Source organism: Pseudochaenichthys georgianus, chromosome 15, assembly GCF_902827115.2.
Source record: "Pseudochaenichthys georgianus chromosome 15, fPseGeo1.2, whole genome shotgun sequence".
Lineage (NCBI taxonomy): Eukaryota > Metazoa > Chordata > Actinopteri > Perciformes > Channichthyidae > Pseudochaenichthys > Pseudochaenichthys georgianus.
Window position 1 is genome coordinate 5306800 of NC_047517.1, and position 26404 is coordinate 5333203.

General features: G+C 42.8%; 1 protein-coding gene across 1 annotated transcript in view; it reads right to left on the reverse strand.

Moving 5' to 3' along the window:
- Positions 1-6442: 6442 nt before the first annotated feature.
- The window catches only part of vps8 (VPS8 subunit of CORVET complex), a 111329-nt gene continuing 91367 nt past the window's right edge, over positions 6443-26404 (reverse strand). Inside the window, 5 exon segments of the mRNA XM_034101307.2 lie at positions 6443-8817; positions 11471-11551; positions 12304-12357; positions 13464-13506; positions 13508-13633. Coding sequence (XP_033957198.1) covers positions 8692-8817; positions 11471-11551; positions 12304-12357; positions 13464-13506; positions 13508-13633 — 430 coding nt within the window. The 3' untranslated portion in view covers positions 6443-8691.

The following is a 26404-nucleotide window of genomic DNA, read 5'->3' on the forward strand; positions in this document are numbered from 1 at the left end:
ATACAATTATATAAAAATAATCTCTGCATTGTTTAGTTAGTTCTAAGTGGTGCAGTTTGAGAATGTACAATTGGCCCAGTCTCCTCTGATGAGGCTGCTTCACTTCGAGAGAGAGAGAGAGAGAGAGAGAGAGAGAGAGAAAGAGAAAGAGAAAAAAAACAACAAACACACATACATACATAGAGAGAGAGAGCTGCAGTCCTCACAACTCTTATTAATCCCGGTACCGGAAAAATGTTGCTTCCCAAGCCTGCCACTGTGCTACACTTCCCGCCCCGCTCCGCCCCCGTCTAACTGTACAGAAAGCGGCGAGATGCATTTCCTTAGGAATCGACAAGCAGAACCGAAACTAACACTTCTAAACGAACAATGGCGGACACGTACAATTTGCGAATGACTTCTGCCTTTTGTAAACTGAATGTATCAATAATTTGTCAATAAATCAGGTCGAAAAACTTCACTTGTCCGCCGGACAAGTCAATTGAAAGATCTACTTGTCCGATATTGTAAATAGTACACGTCCCGGACGGTGGGACGTGTACTTTTTCGCACACTGGTGTTACTTTGTAACGCGTTACACCCAACTCTGCTCATACCACACTGTACGAATACAGTAAAAGTACTGCAACAAGAATTGTACTGAAGTAAATGCATTTTAGTACGATCAGGAAAATGTACATCAATTATCAAAAGTACTCATTGCAGAATATACTCACATTTTTTAAATATTGTAATCTTCACATTTCAGAAAAAAATGTGTAAAATAAATATAGTGGAGTAAAAAGTACAAAAGTTGCTTCCAATATGCAATAAATTAGAAGCATAAAGTATTATAAATAAAAAATACTCGGGTAAAGTACAAGTACCTCAAATTTCTACTTAAGTACATGTACTTGAGTACATGTAATTAGTTACATTCCACTACTGGTCACAGGCCTTATAGAGTGGCAAAGTTACGCCCATCTACTTCCGGTCCATGGGACCCCGGAAGCGGAAAATTATACATTGAAGTCAATGGAGAGAGAAAAGTTATCTTTTGATCCCATTTGAATTGTGCCACGAATGACACATATGATGTTTGTCAATCTTAAACAATCATTTCCATGTAAAAAAAGTCACAGTTTGTCGTAAAACTGTTGAAATATAAGACTATGAAAAATACGCAACTAGAAAGACTACAAATCCCATTCTGGGTCGCGTAAGTGATGTCATAGGCGATAATGCTCCAAGACTGGTTGCGACTCGTAATTAAAGCAAAGAAGAAGAAGAAGATCTCTTAACTGATTTATTCCCTCCAATAAATATAAGAGACATTCACTTTTACAAGATGCCTGTGTGCTTTGTACGAGGTTGTAATCACAAAAGTGATCATACCACTTGCTCGTTCTATCGCTTCCCGTCTGATGAAAGGACCAGGAGTCGTTGGACCAAACATATCAGGTAATACACATGTTTTGCATGGAACATAGTCAAGTTAGCTACCTAGCTAGTAGCGAGCACGTTAGATAGCATTACATTACATTACTTAGCCTTATCATTTGTATTAGCCTTAACATGAAGTAAACCAAAATGTTAAACAGTAAGAGTAGTCATGATGGTAAGTATTTTATGAAACATTTGAAGAGTAGCCTATCCACCAGGTGCTTAGGGGGCGGGAGGTAGGCTAACGTCACATCTGTTTGTTGGAAAGACTGTAGTTGAGTGATTACTGAGAGTAAATTATTAAAAGAGATCATTATTCAAAGTGTTGTTACTTTAAAGTGTTGTTACTGATCTTTTTCTCTTTTATGTTCTTTACCTCACCTGTAACTGCTGAGACCCTGAGGAACATGCACACTGGACTGACCTGCTCTGGCAACCTGATTTCCACTGTACGTAATAGTATTTGGTTATGGTATATTATTTATATACATCAAAGGCACAATGCACCCCCCAGAGACACACATGTATTGAGTGTGATATTTTGCATAGGTCATGTGAAATCATCTTTACATACTAGAAAACTGTAGGAGCGGCAACTTGTTTTGAAATTGAATTTTTAATATCCAATAATAAAGTTTATCCGTTTTCTTTATTCTTCTCTCTTCCCAGCTCCATCCATCACCATGCTCTGTTCCTGCAGGTCCTGCTTGCTAATCAATGCTCATATTTGTTTACACAATTACAAATAAAGTCAATGTCAACATGAAGTTGTGCTTCATTCTGAGTCAATAAATTCATTCTGCCTTCATTCATTCTGCCTTCAACTGCAAAATTATTGTGGACTGCACCGACATCCATGTGGCTGCCCCCCAGTAAGATGAACCAAGCAAAGTTGACATACTCAACATACAGCTGTGCTCTTAAGTTTACATGAAGAATTTGTGAAATATTGGTAATAACAGGTTTAAATGATTATTAGTAATTAATTATATCATTTTCTCATTGTAGATGAGCAGACGGGGAGCCAGATGAGAAAAGCAGAATATGCAGCTGCCATTTTCCACATGGAAAAGAGAAAGGGCCAAGTGTATTTGAGTGGACAAAAGAGAAAGGGAGCTTAGCTGTTAATCAGTCCAGAGACCACAGCTGCAGCCTGAGTCTGCAGAAACTGACCCCCGAATTCTCCAGCGTGCAGTCCAGTTGTTCCGCAGACCTGGCAGGGGAGAATTTTATGAGAATGGCCAAATATTCAGCAGCAGGCTTACCTGATGATGTCATCCGAATGGAAACGGGGCTTCCTGATCAGGCCATGTTTAAAAGGGTGGCAGGGTTGGTGGAGCACTTTGAGGGCTCCATTGTCTATTTCGCTGGATGGAAAGTGGAGGGCATCCTGCTGGCAGACCAGGTCTTCATGGCCATGATGAAGATCCGGCAGAATTATCCACACCAGCACCTTGCACAGCTGTTCCACTGCAGTACCGCAACAGTGGGTAATGTGGTGAACACAATGGTCCATCTGCTCCACAGGTTGCTGTTCGAGAACATGATGTTCACTGTGCCCAGTAGGCAAAAAAACCAAAAGAGCATGCCTGCTGCTTTCCAGTCCTCTACCTTCAACTGCAGAATGATTGTAGACTGCACCGACATCCACGTGGCCGCCCCAAGTCAGATGGACCAAGCCAAACTGACGTACTCCACCTACAGAGGGATGCACTCCTTCAAAGTGCTCATCTCTGTGGCCCCAAATGGAGTCATCAACTTCTGCAGCCAACTATTCCCGGGCTCTGTCTGATAAGGCCATTATGCAGCATTCAGGCATTCTGGAACATTTAGTGACTGGCGACCTTATCTTAGCAGACAAGGGCTTTTTAATTTCTGACATTGTGCCTGAGGGTGTCATAGTGAACATTCCCCCTTTCCTAAATAAGGGCAAGTTCACAGAGTGAGGTGAAAGCAACCAGGGAAATTGCAAAGAACAGGATCCATGTGGAGAGGGCAAATGCCAGAATAAAGGAGTTCAGGATTCTGGACCTGATTCCTTCCCACCTCAGGAACACGGCAAATGTGCTGGTACAGCTTTGCTGTGCCTTGGTCAACCTGCAAAATCCCCTGATAAAAGAAATAGCCAGCTGTTGTGTGTGTGTGTGTGTGTGTGTGTGTGTGTGTGTGCGTGTGCGCGCGTGCGTGCGTGTGCGCGCTACCTGGTCGGCCTGTTCGAGGACAGCAACCTGTGCGCCATCCACGCCATGAGGGTCACCATCATGGCAAAGGACATCCAGCTGGCCCGCCGCATCCGCGGAGAGAGGGCTTAGACTGACCTGAGACCAGCACACCCAAACACAACGGCTCTTTTAAGAGCCACCTACATTTTCAAAGAGTTGCAATCCTACGTTATTATGATTAAACTGGTTCATGTATCACTTAGTTTACTGAACCGTGATGAATGAAAGAAATGAGTGAGGTAGTGGTTTACTGAAGTTACAAAGACATTAATATATGAGTAACAGGTCAGTGTAAACACAAGCTTCTGTCAATTATGGATCATTCAAACTATTTATATAAAAATATGTAATAAAGTTAAAAAAAGTATTCGGTATATTCCTTGATAGCTTTTGGAGGTTGTTTTTAAGTTTACTAAAATCTATCGTTTCAACTGTTTCACTTTATAAAACGGGAACAGGTGAGTAGAGCATCATTGAGTTTCTTATTCTGTCAGTAAATTATCCAAATGAAATGTTTTTCATTATTTTAGTCAACCCTAAACAAATTGATTGTACCTTTTTAATAATGACCTTACATGGTCGGCAAAGTTAAATTAACTTCAGAAAATCAAATCTGTTCTGAGAAAAAACGAATAAATGTTTAAAGATAGGAACTTGCCATCCCACTGAAAAACAGTCCGTCGAGATTTAAAGGCGTAGTTGTAGTTCAGTCCAACGTTTCATTTGGATTCATTTGACAACAGTCAACTATTTTCATAAAGAATATATATATTTTTCAAATTCAAAGTCAACTTTATTGTCAATCTTACTCAGTTTGTGTTTATAGACAGAGAGATCAAAAAGACGTTTCTAACAATCCCAAATACGAAAAATAAAATTATACAATTTACAGATACATTTTTCAAAAGATTTGCATAACATCCCATCACACATACGAAATACAACGCAGAGTCCGAGGGTGTTAAGAGTATGTTTATTTAAATGTCCCCCTCTCTACTGGCCAACACAGGGAGCATATGCTGGGTGTAGAATTTTTCCAGGAGGAGGAGATTTCCATGTCATGCAGGGTCTTTGGGGATGGGGATGATGATCGCCTCCTTCGTGGTCCACACAACAAAATAGCAGAGACTCCGGTCTGTGATGTGCAGCTGCCCTTGGACCTGGTGCCAGTATGGGTGATTCTCCTTGAGAACATAAGACCCACCCTCCTCACGGAGACAGAAGGATGGTAACTGGACTGCCTCTGCGATGGTCATGTTTCTCTGGCTGTGTGGACACTTCACCTCCAGCAGGGCAGATGGCTGCACAAGTTCATCGGGTGATGCTCCCAAAACACCCGACTCACTCACAAAGAGACCAGACTCGAACACTGTCACCCGATAGGCCTACACAAAAGCCTTCACCCCTTCGGCCTCGTTTACAACCCCCCAGTTGACAGCCATGACTCCGTCCAAGTTGTACCCCCCAAGCACCCTCTTCATGAGGGACGCGCATGGAGTGGATGAAAGTCCCGACCGCAGCACAGCACCAAAATTGCTGGCTGTCAACCTGCCCTGTCTGTGTAACTGCCACTGAGGATTTGTCCACTGTCCTACGGTGGCTGTCTGGATGGCAGCTTGCTGGTCTCTGCTCAGTCGCATTGAGGCAAGGATTGCAGGGCAGGGTTGCCTCAAGCCCCCGACCCCCTTGCTCCTTCACGGTGACAATGGCCTGATGTTGAGGCCGCGGCTCTGGCTCAGGTGACAAAAGCCATGCCATGCCACACTGTGTGCCCCTCAGTGCAGACCTGAACCAGTCTACATCCTCAGTGGCGATGTCTCTGGCCAGTGGGTTGTATGTCTCCTCTCGCTGTTGGTACAGTTGAGACACCAGCTGGACTACTTTTGAAGTGCCAGGCTTCCTCCACTGGCACTCTACATCTGTGGAGCTGATCTGCCACATGGCAAATATTGCCAATGCTGCAGCGTGGCTGCATTTGTACATCCCCCGTGCACAATCACAGACATTTTCCATTGTTTTGTCCTCTTGTCTGATTGTTGTTGCTTGTTTTTTCTGTAATGTGTGTTGTATTGGTTGTGATTGTACATTGTATTTTTCTAAATGTGTATGAATACATTTTTGAAAAACATTTGATCAACAAAAAAAAAGGATTTGGTCAGGATCTAGACTCAGTGTGTAGTTTATTAATTAATCAATGCTCTCTACATTAGGAAAACACATACCAGTGTACCCGAGGGAGTCACACACAGCTGTGCCTGGATAACCAAAACCCTTGAATCTACACACAGCAAATAAACTCAAATGACACGAGATGTAAAAGGAGATCACACATACAGTATAGTCGATATAAAACTGGCCGCTTCAATCTGAAGAGCAACTAAAACAAAACACGGGAGTGTATCTTGTTCTTGTGAACACTAATGTTATCCACAGCATACACAGACCACGATGTTCTTCAGGAGAAAACAAAACACGTTAGTGTACCTTGTTAGCTACTGTAATGTTAGCTAGCTGACATTAACGTTAAACATTGCACTCATATTACTCACCGAAACCTTGTAAAGCCGGTCCCGCTGCTCTTACAGAACCGACTAACTCCCCTTTCGTGTATGTACAGCTCTCAACATGCCCAGACTTGTAGTGATTTTCACCTCGTTTTATACTTTTCGCCTTATTCTGAAAGAAACAGGTGAAATTTGCTAACGTGGCGGCCATCTTTGTGATGGTGACGCGTATTGTGCGAGACCAGAGACCTGTAGTTCACTGAGCGGTTTCACACAAAAAAAATTGTAACTTCACAGTTTTACGACACATTTTTATTTTTTTGACTTGCAAAATGTTCTTTTTAAATTGACAAACATCATATGTGTCATTCGTGGCACAATTCAAACGGGATCGAAAGATTACTTTTCTCTCCCCATTGACTTCAATGTATAATTTTCCGCTTCCGGGGTCCCATGAGATCCCTCGGAAGGGGAGGGACTTCGCCTCTATCTGCAGTTTTCCTTTCCTCTTTTGTGTTTTTACAATGAAGAATCAGTCTACATGTGTAACTGTTTCTGGTTACAGTGTGCAGACTTTCCGGTTGTTAGTTCAACTATTCTGAAAGGGCCCATGTCATGGCCATTTCTACTGATCATAATTCCATTGTTGAGGTCTAGAATAGATTTATACTGTGCAATTTTCCAAACTCACATTGGTTTCTCATACAGCATCTCTGTATAGTATGTGTAGTCACCGATATTCACTCTGTCCTAAATGGCTTGTTGGAGCTCCTCCCCCCCCCCCCCAGACTGTTGCAAAAACTGAGAAGCTTATAAAAATCAGGTTTAAAACTAAAAGAGCTTTACAAAAAAGCAACACAATTAAAAGGTGTTGGGAGTTTTATTTTAGTTCTTAATTTTTATTTTTTTCCCAAGAGATGCTGATTTGAAACCGTTGTTACATACAGTTACAGCATTTCCTGTTTCTGCCGAGAGAGAGGAGGCCATCCCAAAGCTTGCAGCTGTATTTACTCCCTCCATCTGACAGGAGGGAGCCTCGTTGAGCTGCGAGTGTCACTCCACGGAGTTCACAACGTCACGGAGGGGGAGTGTGTAGGGGTAGGGCGTGGTTTGGGATTGGGCCTGGTTTGGGATTGGGCCTAAGAAACATCCAATCAAATATTTTAAATTCTGCTGCATGCACCACAGTTATCAAGGAGGTAACATTTTGAGTCTTATTTCACTTTTGGTTTCAGTCAACACAGACCATTTATCAATAAGAAGCTGACAAGGTAATTGTGATATTTTTACAATAAAGAAGTGTTTCAGAATAACATTTGTTGAGGTCTCCATATTAGGTTGAATAATTAAGACGAAAGTTAATTATAATCAAATATATTCTTGTATAACCCTCAATGAAAATGCATTATATGTTTCTATAATCACAGTATGTACCACACAAAGTGGTTTGTTAAGTTGAGTTTAAAAACATATTATAGTTTATGAGTGTCACTGATAAGAGAGGGGAGACAGTTGTTTTCCCTCACAGCGGTGCACAATAGGGAGGGGGGGGGGCTCCTGACTTGTTGGAGAAATACTGAGGCCCCAAAAAGGTGTTTATGCCATAGCCATAGAATATGTCTGTAACATAGGTCTGTACATGTCCAGTCTTGCATATCAGAGGCCATGCCCTTTTTCCACAAATATGGGCATGAAGGTGTGTCTTTGGTTTTCTGTCCCTGTGTGGATCATAAAAGCACTAGCTGAGAGGGAGAAAACTAGAGAGTGGGGTTTTTTTCCCCTGGTAAGCTCTCTCCGGGTAAGGGCTCTCAAACTTGGTAAGATCTCTCAAATTGATTTGTTGAATGCTGAGTGAATTGTTTGATGAATGTTCAAATTAGTTTTATAACCCAGCCACCTATGAGGAACTTCCCCCTGAATTCATGCTGGATAGCGGTGTATGTGAATTGATTTGTTGAATATTAGCACCCAGCCACCTATGAGGATGGTCCTCTGAATTCATGCTGGATATAGGTGTGTATGAGAATTGGTTTGTTGAATGAAAGTGTGAATGTGCTTTTTATTATCACCGGCCATTTATGAGGAGATGCCTCTGAATTCTGTCGGACGATTGTAAATGTCACAACTGAATTGGGCAGTTGAAGTTATTAGCAGGTCTGAGTAATTTGCCGGAATAAGTTAACAGGCATCCCGGCTCCGACACATTCTAAAAAAAAGAGGCTAAAGCGTGTTTTTACTGGGTGTAAACAAAGTTACAGTATAATTTCCATCACAAAAAAGATGCAAGTAACGCAACCCAGTTCAGCCAACTGCATTACATTTACAATGGATGAGATCAGTACAATTATCAGAATTAGACAGTTACAATTTGTTTTGAAATAAACATATTGAAACATTTTATATAATATCAAATGTCATTGAATAATAATAAGTGTTACAATGCAATATTTACTTATGAAAGATAGTTAGGGAATGAAGGAAATCAGATGGAAGCTAAATCTCAGTCTCTGAACAAATGAAGAAAATATGATCCAGTGATGGTGCTATTCTTCTATTAAGGGTGGAGGAGAGAGTTTGAGTTGGAAACTCTCTGTCCCGGGTTGGGTCGGCATCAGTAGCCCTGTCTTTTCGTTGCTTTGGCATTGTGAGAGTTCTGCAAGGATGGACAACTGGAAGAAAGAGAGTGAGAAAATATTTTAGAACACACTCATACACTGAAATAATTACCTAAAGTACCTGTATAAGTGTTAAAGGTCACCTAATATGCAAAATGCACTTTTTGATGTCTTTTATACATAAATATGTGTCCCTAGTGTGTAAGGAGACTCACAAAGTGTCAGAAAATAAAACCCTCTCTTTTTTCCTCCTTACCCACATCCCCAAAAAATGCGGGTACAACGGAGCTGATCCAGAGTTGCTGCCGATAAGACGACATTACTATAATGTGGGCTGGCTTTACGTTGAACTCCTGGCAATGTCCCGCCCAACCTATTGTCCCCATATATAGTTTCTCGCTGAATCCCCTCCCCAGCTGTGTGTCTGTGTATTCATCTAGGGGAGGGACTTAGAGTAAAGTTGTTTTATGCCTTTTATTGTGGCCAGCCTAAGGCACACCTGTGCAATAATCAGCATCTTGATATGCCACACCTGTGAGGTGGGATGGATTATCTCGGCAAAGGAGAAGTGCTCACTATCACAGATGTTTTCAGATTTGTGAACAATATTTGAGAGAAATGGTTATTTTGTGTATATAGAAAATGTTTTAGATCTTTGAGTTCATCTCATGAAAAATGGGAGCAAAAACAAAAGTGTTGCATTTATATTTTTGTTCAGTGTATATTGTTCAAATATAGCATAATAGGTGACCTTTAAATAGTAATCGCAAGGTAGATATTAAGTTTTAAAAAATTGCATTAATAAAAGATTCGATGGTTTTGGAGTTTCCAGTCCTGGTCATGGTTATAAAACTACCATTTATGTCTTCTATGATCCATTAGCACTAACACTTGGCTATTCTTCCTGGGTTCCACACACGAGAAAAGAGGAAAAAAAGGTAACACTTTATATTAAAGGTACACAAATTCACCATTAACTAGTTGTTAATTAACATGCAGTATATTGGCTCTTTATTAGTTATTATAAAACATGTATTATTGCCTTATTCTACATGACCATATTCTAGAAGTAATAGGCCATTAGTTGAGAGTTTTTCCTCAATGACCCTCTAATTAGTGCTTATTTATTGCAAGTAAGGAAGTTGTTGTACATGGTTTTGGTCTTAATATGCGCTGCTCGATATGGGCCTAATAAGGCAGTAGTACCACAAGAATAGTAATTATCCCTTAATAACAATTAACAAATATGATCTATTCTTCTGTAACAAGACATTAAACTATAAATGTTAATTGTGTCTAAAATAACTCTATTGCTGGTGAAGCTGTATCACTGTACTTATATATGTACATTTCTTTTCACTTTGCTTCAAGAAGTGGCTTCAACAGACAGAAATGTTGGCCAGATTGGGAAAAAAACATTTAAGAAAAAAATGTTGTAATTTCTTTGTTGCATTTCTTATCATACATATTGTTACCGTTTTTGTTCCCATTTAAATATTAAACACTATTTATTATTTTTAATAAAATGCACCCGTTTTAGATAATATATTTATTTTGATGTAGGTTAATTTGTAGGTTGGTTGTTTTTTGTATAATTATTGTATTGTTACTGTGTATTTTATTATATTAACTAGCTATTTATTACATTAAAATACTGTTATGAACACTAAACAATGTATTTATTGTGATAGTTACCAGAATACATGACACAATGAATGTTTGTATGTTCTCTGGTTTAAGGGAGGCTGTGGCTCAGTGGGATAATGCACTGAACTTAGTGCGCTGAACTTTGAATCAGGGCAAGTTCGAGTCCCACTGCAGTCAGCGTGTCGTTGTGTCCCTGAGACACTTCACCCCAAATTGCTCCTGTGGGGATTGTCCACAGTACTGAGTATGTAAGTCGCGTTGGATAAAAGCGTCTAACAAGTGACATGTAATGCATAATGCATAATATTTCAACGTGTGCCTACTTTGTTCATGTACTGTTGAGGTTAATTTCAGTAGTTGTGTGCTATAATGTATTTACAAAGTGTGAAGAGGAGGCAACTTCAGAATAGGGAACCTGTTCAGGTCAATTAGAGTCCAACTAATAGCTTATTGGTTATGAACAAGACTTCACTTTAAAATGGGGAACATATTCTTAGATAGAAATACCTCATTTTGAGTTATTTAAACACAATTAACACTTATAGTTTCATGTCTTGTTACAGAAGAATAGATCATATTTGTTAAGTGTTATTATGGGAGAATTACTATTCTTGTGGTGCTGCTGCCTTATTAGGCCCATATTGAGAGGCGCATAAGTGTTTTATAATGACTAATAAAGAGCCAATATACTGCTAATATGCATGTTAATTAACAACTAGTTGATGGTGAATTTGTGTACCTTAATATAAAGTTACCGAAAAGAAAAAAATATATAAATTAAAAAAATAGTAAAAAACCATAAAACTCTGAAGAAGGAGGCTCTCTGGCATGTTTCTAAACCAATATCAATGTCCTATTAACAAGGTTGGCATAATGCATGCACAACACTACGCTGTATTATAGCAGATTACTGTATGTAATGCTGCTGTTAATCATGTTGTTCATATCTCTGTGTCAAATCTATTATATTATCACAATTCAACCTTTCTGTTTGTTGAAAATCATAAAAGAATACTTCAAAAGGTTAATGTGTTAACAGGGAGGTTCTTCCTGAGCTCACCCTGGACGGTCCTCTGTACAGACAGCGCAGCTGATCCCAGGACTGCTCCTGCTGAGAGTCCAGCATTGCTTCAACAAACACCTGGCCCACGGCGAAGAACAGAAGAAGGTTGTCAAAGAATAAGCACTAACTAAAATGAACTAATGCAGAGAGCAGCTGTAGTACAAGCAGCAGAAATACACCTTTTTTATATTGCTAAAAGCCCCAAGTCTCCTCTCTACCTGAAACCGTTCCCTAAAAACTGCTCCCCAGCTATGGGCAAAATAGCAGGGGCAGATGGGGCTCATAGCCATGGAAGGCAACCCATCTAGGAGAAGGACACTCTGAACTAAAACCAAGACAGAGGAGTTGCGCCCTTAATCAGCATAGTAAAGCCAACCATGAAGAACAAAGTCATCCCAAATCCTATACTTCCAGCGGCGAGAGTCCGCAGGAACATCGCAGCGGATGGTGAACTGGCCAGATGTATGGAGAACCGGGATGACTGGAAGTGACGATGGAGGGCTCGTCTAAGGACGACCTAGAGAGAGAGATCCCCTGATCCGAACACCTACGCACAACCCACTGCGTCACACACCTCCCTACATACCTGACAGTAGACACATTAGAATGCTGCAATAAAGCTTTATGTACTGTGTTTATAGCACTGCTACAAATGATGTACATTATGTAAAAAAATAAGTCGCAGGACACGAGGCCCAGGCTGTTATAAGCAGGAATTGCCTTTTTAAATTGAACGACTGAAATTCAATCTGACTGTAAAACATAACAAGAGCCGAAGATGGCGGCCCACCAGCAGTACATTATTTCTATATCCTGTCTGTGAGCTGTACCTTCTTCCCGTTAGCCTCTGCTCCTCCGTCATGATGCACCGACGTAACACGAGTCTGGGAGATGGAGAGAAGAACAGGCAGTCAGGATTGTGAGCTATTGGAAGAAAATTCACAACAGTGTATCTATTCAAATATTCTACAGAATCATCAAATCATTTTATACAATGGTTGGTCTGAGATAATTTGTCAACACATTAGTTCAGCACCAGTAAATTACTGATGCTAAAGATACATTCTACTAAAGAAAAGTGCATCAAATCTGCTTGCACCCAAGTGCTTCTTTGCGCCTGCAGGAAAATAGAACCCTATGCTTGTAAGCTTATATTTATACATGAATATGTTTAGTAGGAACCAAGGGGCCATAGACATGGTCCTGTCTAGACGATAACCGTAGATTTGCGACACCCTGACCAAAAGCTTTACAAATAAAAGGTTAGCATGTGAAAACATCTGAAACAATCTTTGTTAGGATCTTCTAAAACACACACACACACACACACACACACACACACACACACACACACACACACACACACTGAATACATAGATCAAGGCAGACTGGTGCACACACTCCTTAAAATGAAGTCCGAGTTCGACATTTTAATTCATGTCCTGCCAACACTGGCAGGACAGAAGGCGACACGCCCGTTCTAAGCCGTGTCCCTCACTCCTCACGTCCCAAGCTGCATTCCCAAAGAGTGTATTATGTTGTTACATCGTTTCAGATGTGATGTTTCAGTTGTGCTCTTGATAAGCCATTAAAACCGTAAAAACACGTTCAGTTTCCTTTTGCTTTTTGTGTCTCCTGTTCACCAAAACATACCCAGGAAAAAGAAAGTAATCCAAAAGTAATCTGATTATGTTACTTTTTTAAGACACGTAACTGTAACTGTATTCGGATTACTTTCAGAGCCATGTATTCAGTAACTGATTACATTTACAAAGTAACCCTCCCAACCCTGCACACACACACACACACACACACACACACACACACACACACACACACACACACACACACACACACACCACACACACACACACACACACACACACACACACACACACACACACACACACACACACACACACACACACACACACACACACACACACACACACACACACACACACACACACACACACACACACACACACACCTGTGCCAGGGACGTGATGCGGCCTCTCTTCAGTTCGGTGGTAGTCCCCCCCCCTCCCCCCCTGGCTGGAGGAACACTTGTAGCAGCTCCAGCGCTGGTTGAGCTCTGAAGTGACGCCCCCCCCGCAGGCCTTCTGCTGCAGACACTGGTAGTGGTACAGGTGGCCGCAGCTGACAAAACACACACACACACACACACACACACACACACACACACACACACACACACACACACACACACACACACACACACAGCTTAGGGCAGGTACATATGTGATGCTTTCGTTTGACATAAACATGAGAATTAGAGCACTCAATTAAAGAAACAAACACTAATTTGAAGAAGAAGAAGAAGAAGATATGCTTTATTAATCCCTTACAGGGAAATGTCTTTCCCCACTCTGTTGTGTTTACACACATTACACACACAGGGAGGATATACATGCACACACACAGAGGATATACTGTACATGCACACACACAACCACATAGGAGAGGTAGCAGAGCAGAGAGGCTGCCAGGTACCTGGCGCTAAGGGAGCAGTTTCAACGTTAGGTGCCTTGCTCAAGGGCACCTCGGCAGTGGCCTTGGAGGTGAACTGGCATCTCTCCAGCTACCAGCTCACTTTTTGTTGTTGTTGGTCCAATGGGGACGTGAACCGGCGACCCTTCAGTTCCAAGTCCCTACAGACTGAGCCACTGCCACCTACTTTTTTATTTATTTTTAGAAGAGGTTCTCAATTGATGCATTTTAATGCCAAACAAAATATTTTTTCCAAAATTGTGTAGCCCAAATTGTACATTAGCAGGCAAAAAGTTTAGAAGTGAAAGTTATTAATCAATAATCATGATAAAAACTCTTGTTCTGAATTGAAAATAATAGTGATTATGATTATGCCATAATGCGTAGCGCTGTTAATACAATTTACATCCTTTGACTTGATTTTAGTTTGATTGCAGTCCCCTTCCATCACTCGAATCACTTCACCACCAACGAACTGTCACAAGGGCAAAGAAAATAATTTCGGACCCCTCCCACCCAGGTCACCATGTCTTCCAACTTCTGCCCTCAGGGAGGCGCTACAGGTCACTGTCCGCCAAAACCGCTCGCTTTAAAAACAGCTTCTTCCCCTTTGCAATACGGACACTAAATGGACTCTACATAACCCCAATGAACAATAACAATCCACCACACCTTGAACTTTATGTTATGATATGTCTTTGCCCTGTGCTGTGTGTTGTACTTTTTATTGTCTGTTTATTGTATGGAACAAGCTGTAATACACTGCACTGAACACGAATTCCACCAGCCTGGCTGTGTGGTCATTAAAGATTCTAATCTAATCTATATTTACTTTTTCTTAGTTAATACACTCAAATCCTGTAAGTATACAATTTAGCATTTTAAGTTTTAGATACTTGAGTAGCTCTGCTTAGATAATGTAAACTCAACATCTGCTCCACATCTGTTTATTTAATGTGGAACGGCTTTTTGATTAGCAGCCACTGCACCGCAACCTCTCCTCCCTCGGCCATGACCGTGGAGGAGTCGGGGCCGCAGTTTACTAGGCTGATAGAGCACACTCAGACACGCTTACCTCGTGAAGAGTGTGCATGGAAAAAAGTGAGGAAGGCTCCAGCCCTGTATGGGGCTCACTGCGCACCATGTTTCCCGGGTGCCTAAGGAGCATGGGAAACCATAAGTGCATTATGTCCAGGGGGGGGGGGGGGTCAGATAACTACTGACCCACAGCCCGCCTCCCCCCCTCACCAGTCCTGTGTTGCCCCAGCAAGCACAGACGATGAGAAGGAGCCAGACATTTCCAAGGGATAAAACCTTATGAAGTGGCCTGGCGTGGACCAAGACACTGCCGTGCATATGTCCTCCACACTCACGCCGCTAAATAAGGCTGTTGACACAGCCATAGCTCGTGTAGAGTGCGCACGGACCCCCGTGGAGAAGGCTCTCCCCGCCTGACCGTAGGCATGTGTAATGCACTCGCAGAGCCATTCTGCCAGGCGTTTCTTGGACAGAGCTTTACCGGCCACACCCCCCCTGAAGCACACAAACAGCTGTTCATTGCGCCTAATGACAGCCGTGCTCTCCACATAACATGCCAGCACACGTACCGGGCAGAGGAGGTGCAGTTTAGCCTCCCTGTCCCCAATATGGGGTGGAAGACTAAGGCTGCGGCCCCACGAGGACGAATTCGGTCGTTTGCGTTACTGTTTAGTGTCATATAGACCGTTCGGCCACACGAGGACGACCGAATATGGCACTAAACGACTGAGGAAACGACAACGGGTCCCAAGGTGGATAGAAATGCATACGCCACTCTCTGGGGGGTCAAACAGCTCCGTGTGTGCGCCCTATACGGACATTTTCAGATCACTGATAGTGATTGCGCAATAGCCCCACCTCTTCTGCTCACCTCCGCTTACCCCGCGCCAGTGCTGAAGTGTTTCGCCACCAACAACAACAACAATGGCGGATCGCAGAGTTGCTATCGTGCTCCGGACGCTATTGACCATGCTACAGTTGTTTGTGCAACATCTACAGCAATAATGATGAGGCAATAGCCCCGCCTCTCCCCACCTCTGCTGCTCACCCCCACGTCAAAGTAAACTGCACCCTGAATTCAGATTATTTATTTTTCTCTCGCGAGTGAAGTCTAATCTGACAGGACGGAGACACGCAGCTCTGCTCACCTGCAGCTCCTCCCGCACACACTTCAAGTCAGATCATCACCCTTAGCTATTTTAATTACCTCTCAAACTCCCTAAACTAGTTATAAATATGTTTATTTTTACAGTCGGCCGGGTCACTGATTACTGGATGAGCTGCTGCATGAGACAGACACTGGCGCTGTCCGAAGAGAGGGAGGAAAAAGAGAGGCTCCGTGTATTTTATCATTATATTATATAGAGTCATTATTCATTTGTTTTAAAGCTCAATAAATAACAAAGAAGACCTTTGACCGGCACTTTTATAATTTTGTCCGGAAGATTTCAACTTTAATACACGCTGACTGGCGAAAAACTCTGCCCGGTTCCCTCGGCCCCCACCGCGGAGAATAAACAGAAGGGCAACCATGACAACCATGCTTCTTCGCTGCTTTTGTGGAGGAAGTTACAGCGCCACGTAGAGGCTCCTGCATATGTACTGCAGCTTCTCCAGCGGTTGGAGCTAAACGGAGCGGTCTCGTGTGGGCAGACACTATCCGGATAATTATTGCATGTGGACGGAAGCCGTTTGCGATTGCGTTTGCGATTGCGTTTGCGATTGCGTTTGCGATTGCGTTTGCGATTGCGTTTGCGTTAATCCTATGCGTTTAGCCGTTTTCGTCCTCGTGGGACGAGGACGAATTCGGTCGTTTGCGTTACTGTTTAGTGTCATATAGACCGTTCGGCCACACGAGGACGACCGAATACGGCACTAAACGACTGAGGAAACGATAACGGGTCCCAAGGTGGATAGAAAGGCATACGCAACTCTCTGGGGGGTCAAACGGCTCCGTGTGTACGCCCTATCCGAACATTTCCAGATCACTGATAGTGATTGCGCAATAGCCCCACCTCTTCTGCTCACCTCCGCTTACCCCGCGCCATTGCTGAAGTGTTTCGCCACCAACAACAACAACAATGGCGGATCGCAGAGTTGCTATCGTGCTCCGGACGCTATTGACCATGCTACAGTTGTTTGTGCAACATCTACAGCAATAATGATGAGGCAATAGCCCCGCCTCTCCCCACCTCTGCTGCTCACCCCCGTGTCAAAGTAAACTGCACCCTGAATTCAGATTATTTATCTTTCTCTCGATATGGACATAAACGCGAGTGAAGTGTAATCTGACAGGACGGAGACACGCAGCTCTGCTCACCTGCAGCTCCTCCCGCTGCAGCAAAACACACACACTTCAAGTCAGATCATCACCCTTAGCTATTTTAATTACCTCTCAAACTCCCTAAACTAGTTATAAATATGTTTATTTTTACTGTCGGCCGGGTCACTGATTACTGGATCAGATGCTGCATGAGACAGACACTGACGCTGTCCGAAGAGAGGGAGGAAAAAGAGAGGCTCCGAGTATTTTATTATTATAATATATAGAGTCGTTATTCATTTGTTTTAAAGCTCAATAAATAACAAAGAAGACCTTTGACCGGCACTTTTATCATTTTGTCCAGAAGATTTAAACTTTAATACACGTTGACTGGCGAAAAACTCTGCCCGGTTCCCTCGGCCCCCACCGCGGAGAATAAACAGAAGGGCAACCATGACAACCATGCTTCTTCGCTGCTTTTGTGGAGGAAGTTACAGCGCCACGTACAGGCTCCTGCATATGTACTGCAGCTTCTCCAGCGGTTGGAGCTAAACGGAGCGGTCTCGTGTGGGCAGACACTATCCGGATAACTATTGCGTGTGGACGGAAGCTTGTTTGTGATTGCGTTTGCGTTAATCCTATGCGTTTAGCCGTATTCGTCCTCGTGTGGCCGCAGCCTAAAGCCGCCCAGCTGTATAGCACTTGACCTGAACGAACTCCTTAAGTTCTTGGGAACAAAGGAGGGGTTCGGCCTGAGTGTCGGCCTGAGTGTCGGCCTGAGTGTCGCCCTGCTACGGCCCCCCCCGATCCACAGGCAACTCGGGTGCACCGACAGAGCGGTCAGCTCGGACACACTCTTGGCCGAAGTCAGGGCCAGCAGCAACACTATTTTTAATGACAGCGCCTTCAGGGAGGAGAGCTCCAGAGGCTCAAATGGTTCTGTGACCAGAGCCTCGAGCACCAACGGCAGATCCCATTGCGGGTCGGAGGCATACACCACTGGGCGCTGCCTCCTGACCCCCTGCAAAAACCGCGACATAAGCGGCTGATTGAAGGCTGACCTGCCGCCAAATCCCTCATGACAGGATGAAATGGCTGCTGCATACAGTTTAACAGTGGAATAAGCCAGTCCTCTGTCCACCAGTAACTGTAAGTAGGACAGTATAGAGCCCAGTGTACAAGATAAGGGCTCCAGACCTCCCTCTTCACACCATCGCTGGAATGCCAACCACTTTGGCCTGTAACAGGCTGTGGTGGATCCTGCTCTTGCTGCTTGGATAGTCTAGATAACTTCGTCAGACAATCCCACCTGTCTCAGCCTGTCCCTCTCAGGAGCCAAGCCTGGAGAGGTTGGCTCAGAGAGGGTAACGCCCCTATCGCACCAGTCCCCTGAGACATTGCCCCCCAGACCTGAGGAACTGCCCAGGGCTGGCCCACCATCATCTATGTCACCTCCACGAACCACGGCGCCACGCGGCAGTCTGGGGCCACTAGTATGACTGACAGATGCAACCCCAGCAGCACCACGGAGTGAGTGGCCGCCATGAGACTCAGAGTCTGCATGATGGTCAACACCGTCACTGTTGCCCCCTGTCGCAGTCTGCGAACTGCCCACAGCAGGGACGCCTGTCTGCTTTCTGACAGCGTGGCGCGTAGCCTGCATTGAGCACCATCCCCAGATACTGCACCTGCTGGTGAGGTATGGGATTGCTCTTCTTCCAATTGACCGCAAAACCAAACTTGGTTAGGTGTAGGATCAATTGGGCTGTGTGAAACATTGCCCATTCCATGGACCTGGACATGACTATGAGGTCGTCCAGATTACATTACATTACATTGCATTTAGCTGACGCTTTTATCCAAAGCGACTTACAATAAGTACATTCGACCAGGAAGACACAACCTTGAAGAAAACAGAATCATATAAGAACATCAGGTTTCAAAGAGCCAATCGTTTCAAGTGCTACCCAACTGGCTTTAGATAAGCCAGTCCTTTATTAGTATATAAAGGCCCTGACACACCAACCCGATTTTGGGAGTCAGAGGCCGTCAGAGGCTGTCGGGCATTCGCGGCGCCGTAGTCAGGTTGGTGTGTCCCGCACCGTCGACCTTGACACGCCTTATTTGGACTGCCAGACCCGATGCATGGCCGATTCAACATGTTGAATCGGCCATGCATCGGGTCTGGCAGTCGGACCAAATAATCACTCTGATTGGCTGTTCAGCTAGCAAATCAGTGCATGAGAAGCGAAGCGGAAGTGAGGGACGTAAACAAACGATTTAAGAAGGCACACACAGACTGCTATTCATTTTCATCTCATCATGGCGATCTGGAATGATGCAAACGAAGACCTGCTCATCACCTTGATCCAGGAGACGCCAGCTCTGTATGATATTACTGAGAAAATATACTCTTCTTCTTCTCTGTCTTCCGGTTGTTGCCTCTTTTGAATGACGAATACACACTACCGCCGCCTGCTGGTAAGGAGAGTTATTGCCACTCACGCACTGAAGTCGGTGCGGTGTGTTCCCGTGCGACACATGGCCAAAACGCAGGAGAACACGGCCAGGCAACAGCCGACTTCAGAGTCGGCTAGTCCTCTGGTGACTGCTTGGTGTGTCAGGGCCTTAAGTGCTCTGTTAGCAGTTCTTTGTTAGTCATTCTATCGCTCGAAGTGGAGTCGAAAGAGATGAGTTTTCAGTCTGCGCCGGAAGGTGTGTAAGCTTTCTGCGGTCCTGATTTCAATGGGGAGCTCATTCCACCATTTTGGAGCCAGGATAGCAAACCCACGTGTTTTTGCTGATGGGAACTTGGGTCCCCTTCGCAGCGAGGGTGCAGCGAGCCGTTTGGCTGATGCAGAGCGTAGAGCACGTGCTGGGGTGTACGGTTTAACCATGTCCTGGATGTAGGAAGGGCCAGATCCATTCGCAGCATGGTACGCAAGTACCAGTGTCTTGAAGTGGATTCTAGCAGTTACCGGAAGCCAGTGGAGGGAGCGGAGGAGCGGCGTGGTGTGGGAAAATGTTGGAAGGTTGAAGACCAGACGAGCCGCTGCATTCTGAATGAGCTGCAGAGGTCGGATGGCACATGCAGGTAGACCAGCCAGGAGGGAGTTGCAGTAGTCTAGGCGTGAGGTGACGAGAGCCTGGACCAGAACCTGCGTCGATTTCTGGGTCAGCTGGGGACGTATCTTCCTGATGTTGAAAAGCGTGTATCTGCAGCAGCGGGTTGTAGCAGCGATGTTTGCAGTAAACGACAGGTTGTTATCTAGGATCACACCCAGATTCCTTGCAGTCTGAGTCGGGGAAACAACAGAGGGGCCGATGTTGATAGTTAGGTCAAGAGAGGGACAATCTTTTCCCGGAAGGAAAAGCACTTCAGTTTTGTCAAGGTTGAGCTTGAGATGATGAGTGGACATCCACTGAGAGATGTCAGCTAAACAAGCAGAGATGCGTGCGACGACCTGGGTCTCTGAGCGGGGAAAGGACAGAATTAATTGGGTGTCGTCAGCGTAGCAGTGGTATGAAAAACCATGCAGGCTAATGACATATCCGAGCGAGTTTGTGTACAGGGAGAAGAGGAGAGGACCAAGAACAGAGCCCTGAGGGACCCCTGTAGTTAATTGACAAGGGTCGGACTCAGACCCTCTCCAAGTAACCCTGTAGGTGCGGTCTTTGAGGTATGAGGTGAGGAGGGAAAGTGCAGAGCCTGAAACTCCAAGTTCTTGGAGAGTGTGAAGGAGGATCTGATGGTTCACCGTGTCGAATGCAGCAGACAGGTCCAACAGGATGAGGACAGAGGAGAGGGAGGCTGCTTTAGCAGTGTGCAGTTCCTCAGTGACAGCAATGAGAGCAGTTTCTGTGGAGTGACCTGCCTTGGTAATCTCTTATATGCTGACAGTCAGTAGCCGTTGTATCGCTTGCTACTGTTCGAATGCAAACGAAGTAACTTGAGGTTAGCTTTGCAACGAACTGTGGCATCTTACTTTAAAGGACTTCATAGAGATGCACAAGCTAATGCATCTCTACTGCTGCTAAAAATATCAGTTTTGAGTTTGTTTGTTCAGTGGACACACCTGAATGACACGATGGCGACACGAGCGAATGCTGCGAACGCAGCGAACGCTGATCTCCTAGAAATTAAGGACGCTTTATCCAGTATTACCAAGGATATAAGTGACTTAAATAAGACCCGGAAGGATGACAGCATAACAATTAAAAAACTGCTGGAAACGATCGGAAGCATGGAGAGGATAATGAAGGAAAAAGACGAGAAGATTGTCACGCTGGAGAGAAGGATCGAGGAGCTTGAACAACACACCCGAAAAGAGGATGTTATCGTGACCGGATTAAAAATCATAAAACCATATTCCCAGGTAGTGAAAGGAGATTCTGCGCCTTCTACAGACAAAGACGGACATGATTCGGTCGAAACACAGGTGCTCGAGGCACTTAACGATCGTGGCGTGTACCTGAAGTCTGAGGAGATTGAGATCTGCCACACACTTGGGAAGCCGTCGGAAAGTGGATTCCAAAGGGTGATCATAAAACTTGTGAGCAGAAAGACAAAAGTTCGTATGATGATAAATGCCAAGAAACTGAAAGGGACCGGAATCTACATTAACGAGCACCTCACGAAAAGGAACGCGGATATCGCAAGAACTGCGAGAGACCTGAGGAAGAGGAACAAAATCGAAGCTACCTGGATCAGGGACTGTAAAATATTCATTAAAACAAACGAAGGAAAAGTATCGATTGTGAAGGACAGTGTGGATTTATCTATATTTTAATGAACTCTGAGGATAAGAATATTACTCCCGCTATTGGTAAAGTATTGACAAATAATGCAATTATATCTATGCGCTATTTTCCCTTACTTCATTCATTAAGCGTGAGTCAAAAGTTACATCGACCACTCGATAATAATCCGTTATATTCAGTTTTGTATCTTGTCCTGTGTGTTAATATAAATCCTCTGTATTGTATGATCAGTCATGAACTTACCTCCGTGTATGCACCATGGACTCAAATCACCCAGTCCCAGTGACCACAGTGACCGGAGTGAACTCTAAGGATTTAAATCTCTTTGATGAAAATCTAATAAGACAGAACTGTTTCGACTCCCACATTGACCCAGACTCTAATTTCTTCAGGAATCTTACCAACAACTGCTGCTACTATAGTGAAACACTTTTAACTTAGAACTTAAAGCTATTAATGGTTTTTCATTAATACACTTTAATGCCCGTAGCCTTAATGCAAATAGTGACAAAATCAAATTATATCTTCAACTCATAAATAGATCTTTTGACATCATTGCAATCTCAGAGACCTGGCAAACAGACTCAAACACTGTTGACAATTTTTTACCCGATTATGTGGCTTTTCATATGAATCGCAAGCTCCAAAGAGGTGGAGGGGTTTCACTGTTTGTTAAAAACACACTCTCTGCGAGATTGGTAGAGAGTCTTTCCCTCTGTTGCAACAACCTCCTTGAATCTGTCACCGTAGACATTGAGCTAAAACAGAACAAACATATACTCGTCTCATGCATGTATAGAAAGCCTGGAAGCAATCTTGAGGAATTTAATGAACAAGTAGAAAAAATGCTCAGACCTCATAGAATTAAAAACCTTTATGTGTGTGGAGATTTCAACGTTAATTTATTAAAATACAACTCGCTCCAACAGGCGAGACACTTTATGGATATGTTTTCTTCTCTCGGGCTTCTCCCTCTAATAACCAAACCAACCAGGTTAACTAGCACTACTGAAACGTTAATTGATAACATTTTCACTAACGTCCTTGAAACGGAACATCATAGTGGGGCCCTCATCACTGATGTCAGTGATCACCTGCCAATATTCACAATTTGCGGAAGAGAACCTGTAAATAATAAAGAACAAAAGACATACATAACTAAACGGACATTAAATGACAGTTCTCTAAATAAATTAAATATTAACTTAAAAAATGAAAAATGGCAAGAAGTATTTGAGATTAAAGATGTAAACAAATCCTATAATGAGTTTGTAAGGATTTTCATGCAAAACATGAATGAATGTTGTCCATATATTAAAATTAAGATTGGCAACAGGAATAATAATGACTCAAAACCCTGGTTCACTCGTGGACTGAAAAACGCTTGCTGTAAGAAAAATGCACTATATAGGACTTTTTTGAAAAGTAAAAGCACTGAAGATGAAAGCCGTTATAAATTGTATAAAAACAAATTGACTACAATCCTTAGAAACTGTGAAAAACGATACTTCTCTGAAAAATTAGAAAATGCCATAGGAGATATGAAAACCACTTGGAAGGTAATAAATAGCATAATTAAGAAGAAAAGAACTGACAACAGAAACGAATTCAAGAAATTCCAAACTGAAGGAAAAACCCCAACGGATGTTGCAAATAGCTTTAATGAGTTCTTTACTGAAATTGGCCGCAACCTGGCGAGTAAAATCAGCCCAACTTCATCTAAAGTGGATGATTTTCTGAAAAACTGCAACCAACAGAGTATGTTCCTGAACCCAATCACGCAAAATGAACTGCTTGATATTATTAATACTCAACATAGTAAACAGTCCAAAGATTATTTAGGACTTAGTATGAATATTGTTAAACAAGTTGCACCAAATATTGTAGCCCCCCTAGTAAATATATGCAATAAATCGTTTCAACAAGGTATTTTTCCCAATGAAATGAAAATCGCGAAGGTAATTCCGGTTTTCAAATCTGGTGATAAATCTAGTCTTAATAATTATAGACCGATTTCTTTACTACCACAATTCTCAAAAATCCTGGAAAAACTCTTTAACAACCGTCTGGAGTCATTCCTCAGCAAATTTAATATACTATGCCCCAGCCAATATGGATTTCAGAAAAATCACTACTTCTTCAGCAGTAATTGAATTGGTTGAAGAAATTACCAACAACATTGAAAAAAAAATGATTACAGCTGGTATATTCATTGACCTTAACAAGGCTTTTGATACTGTGAACCATACCATACTGCTTCACAAATTAGAACATTATGGCATAAGGGGTCAAGCCAAAGAATGGGTCAAGAGTTATCTGATAAATAGGCTACAATATGTGGACATAGACGAGGCGAAATCAAACAATCTTCCTATAACATGTGGAGTCCCTCAAGGATCAATCTTAGGTCCAAAACTGTTCCTGATTTATATTAATGACATTATCAACACCTCAGACATGTTAAAATTCATTTTGTTTGCCGATGATACCACCATTCTCTGCTCCCATCATAATCTTGGTGATCTTGTTAAAATTGTTAATGCAGAATTGGAAATACTATGTAACTGGTTTGCAGTTAATAAATTATCCCTTAATGTGGCCAAAACAAATTACATGTTATTCAATACAAAGTCTGAGAGTAGAAATGACTGTATTATACGGATTTGCAATACTGAGATAGAGAAAGTTGGTGCATGTAAATTTTTAGGACTCATTGTTGATGAAAAACTCAACTGGAAGCATCATATAAATTATGTACAAACTAAACTGTCAAAAATAATAGGTATTTTGTATCGTACTAAGAACATTCTCGAGGAAAAAATACTCAGAACTCTTTATAACAGTCTATTTCTCCCTTACCTTTATTACTGCTCCGAAATATGGGGAAACACGTACGCAACAAATCTACAAAAAATAATAACATCCCAAAAAAAAGTATTACGAATAGTCTGTGGTGTTGGTAAATATGAACACACAACTCCCATATTCAAAAAACTCAATCTATTCAAATGTGTTGATATAGTAAAACTTAAAACAGTACTGATTATGCACAACATTTACCATAACAAAATGCCTACTAACATTCAAAAGCAGTTCCAAACCACAGTTAGGAAATACCCAACCAGGCATCCTAACTGGTTGTATAGCAAGCCCTGTAGAACAACCATCAAATCACACAGCTTATCCATAATCGGAGTTAGAACGTGGAATGGACTTCACTCAGACCTTTCAAGTATTACTAGTCATCAACAATTCAAAACTAAAGTAAAAACAATTATATTTGCAGATTACTCCAGCTAACAAGTATTTGATATTCCCAGTGTTGCTTATATATGCATTTACTTTTTTCTTGCCCTAACTGTTATTTTATTTATTTTATTTTTTTTCCAGTTTTCGTTAGTTTTCTTTATTTTTTTGTACTCCTTAATTTCTATACGTTTTTGACGAAATATGTGCCATTACTATATTGATGCTAATGACGATGCACGGGAGGGCTACTCCCCATAAGCTATGCTTCAGCCCTCCCGCTTCTACTAATTTTGTTCATTTGTGTGTATGAATTATACGTTTTTGTTTTTGTATGATTTTAGTAGAATAAATTAAAAAAAAAAAGAAACCAGACTGGTGCGGATCCAGAAGATTGTTCTGATGGAGATAACGGGAGAGTTGTTTAAAGACAGCGCGTTCAAGTGTTTTAGACAGGAACGGGAGGAGAGAGACAGGCCTGTAGTTTATAACATCTGACGGGTTGAGAGTGGGTTTCTTTAGGAGAGGGTTTACTCTTGCCTCCTTGAGACTGTTTGGAAAGTGACCAGAAGTTAGAGAAGTGTTGATGAAATGGGTGAGAAACGGTAGATATCAGGAGCGATAGTCTGAAGGAGGTTTGAAGGGATAGGGTCCAGAGGACAGGCGGTGGGGCGGGCAGAGGTAATGAGGGTAAGAACCTCACTTGGAGAGAGAGGGGAAAAGGAGGTTAGTGTGCCGGTTGAAGGTGGCTCAGGTGATCCGGCGGTGAGTAAAGGTGAGTCAGAAAAAGAAGAGCGAATATCGTCAACCTGTGGTTAACAAAGTCGCTTGACAGAAGGGAGGAGGGGGAAGGGGCTTTGGGAGGGTCCAAGAGGGTGGAGAAGATGGAAAATAGTTTTTTAGGATTGGAATAGGAAGATTGGATCTTATCTTGAAAGAAAGTGCTTTTTGCCTGAGAGATCGAAGCAGAGAAAGAGGAGAGGAGAGCCTGATAGGTTAGGAGGTCGTCACGGTGTTTGGATTTCCACCGTTTCCGCTCTGCTGCCCTAAGGACGGTTCTATTAGCACGCAGTGCGTCATTTAGCCAGGGAGCAGGAGGGGACTGACGAGCC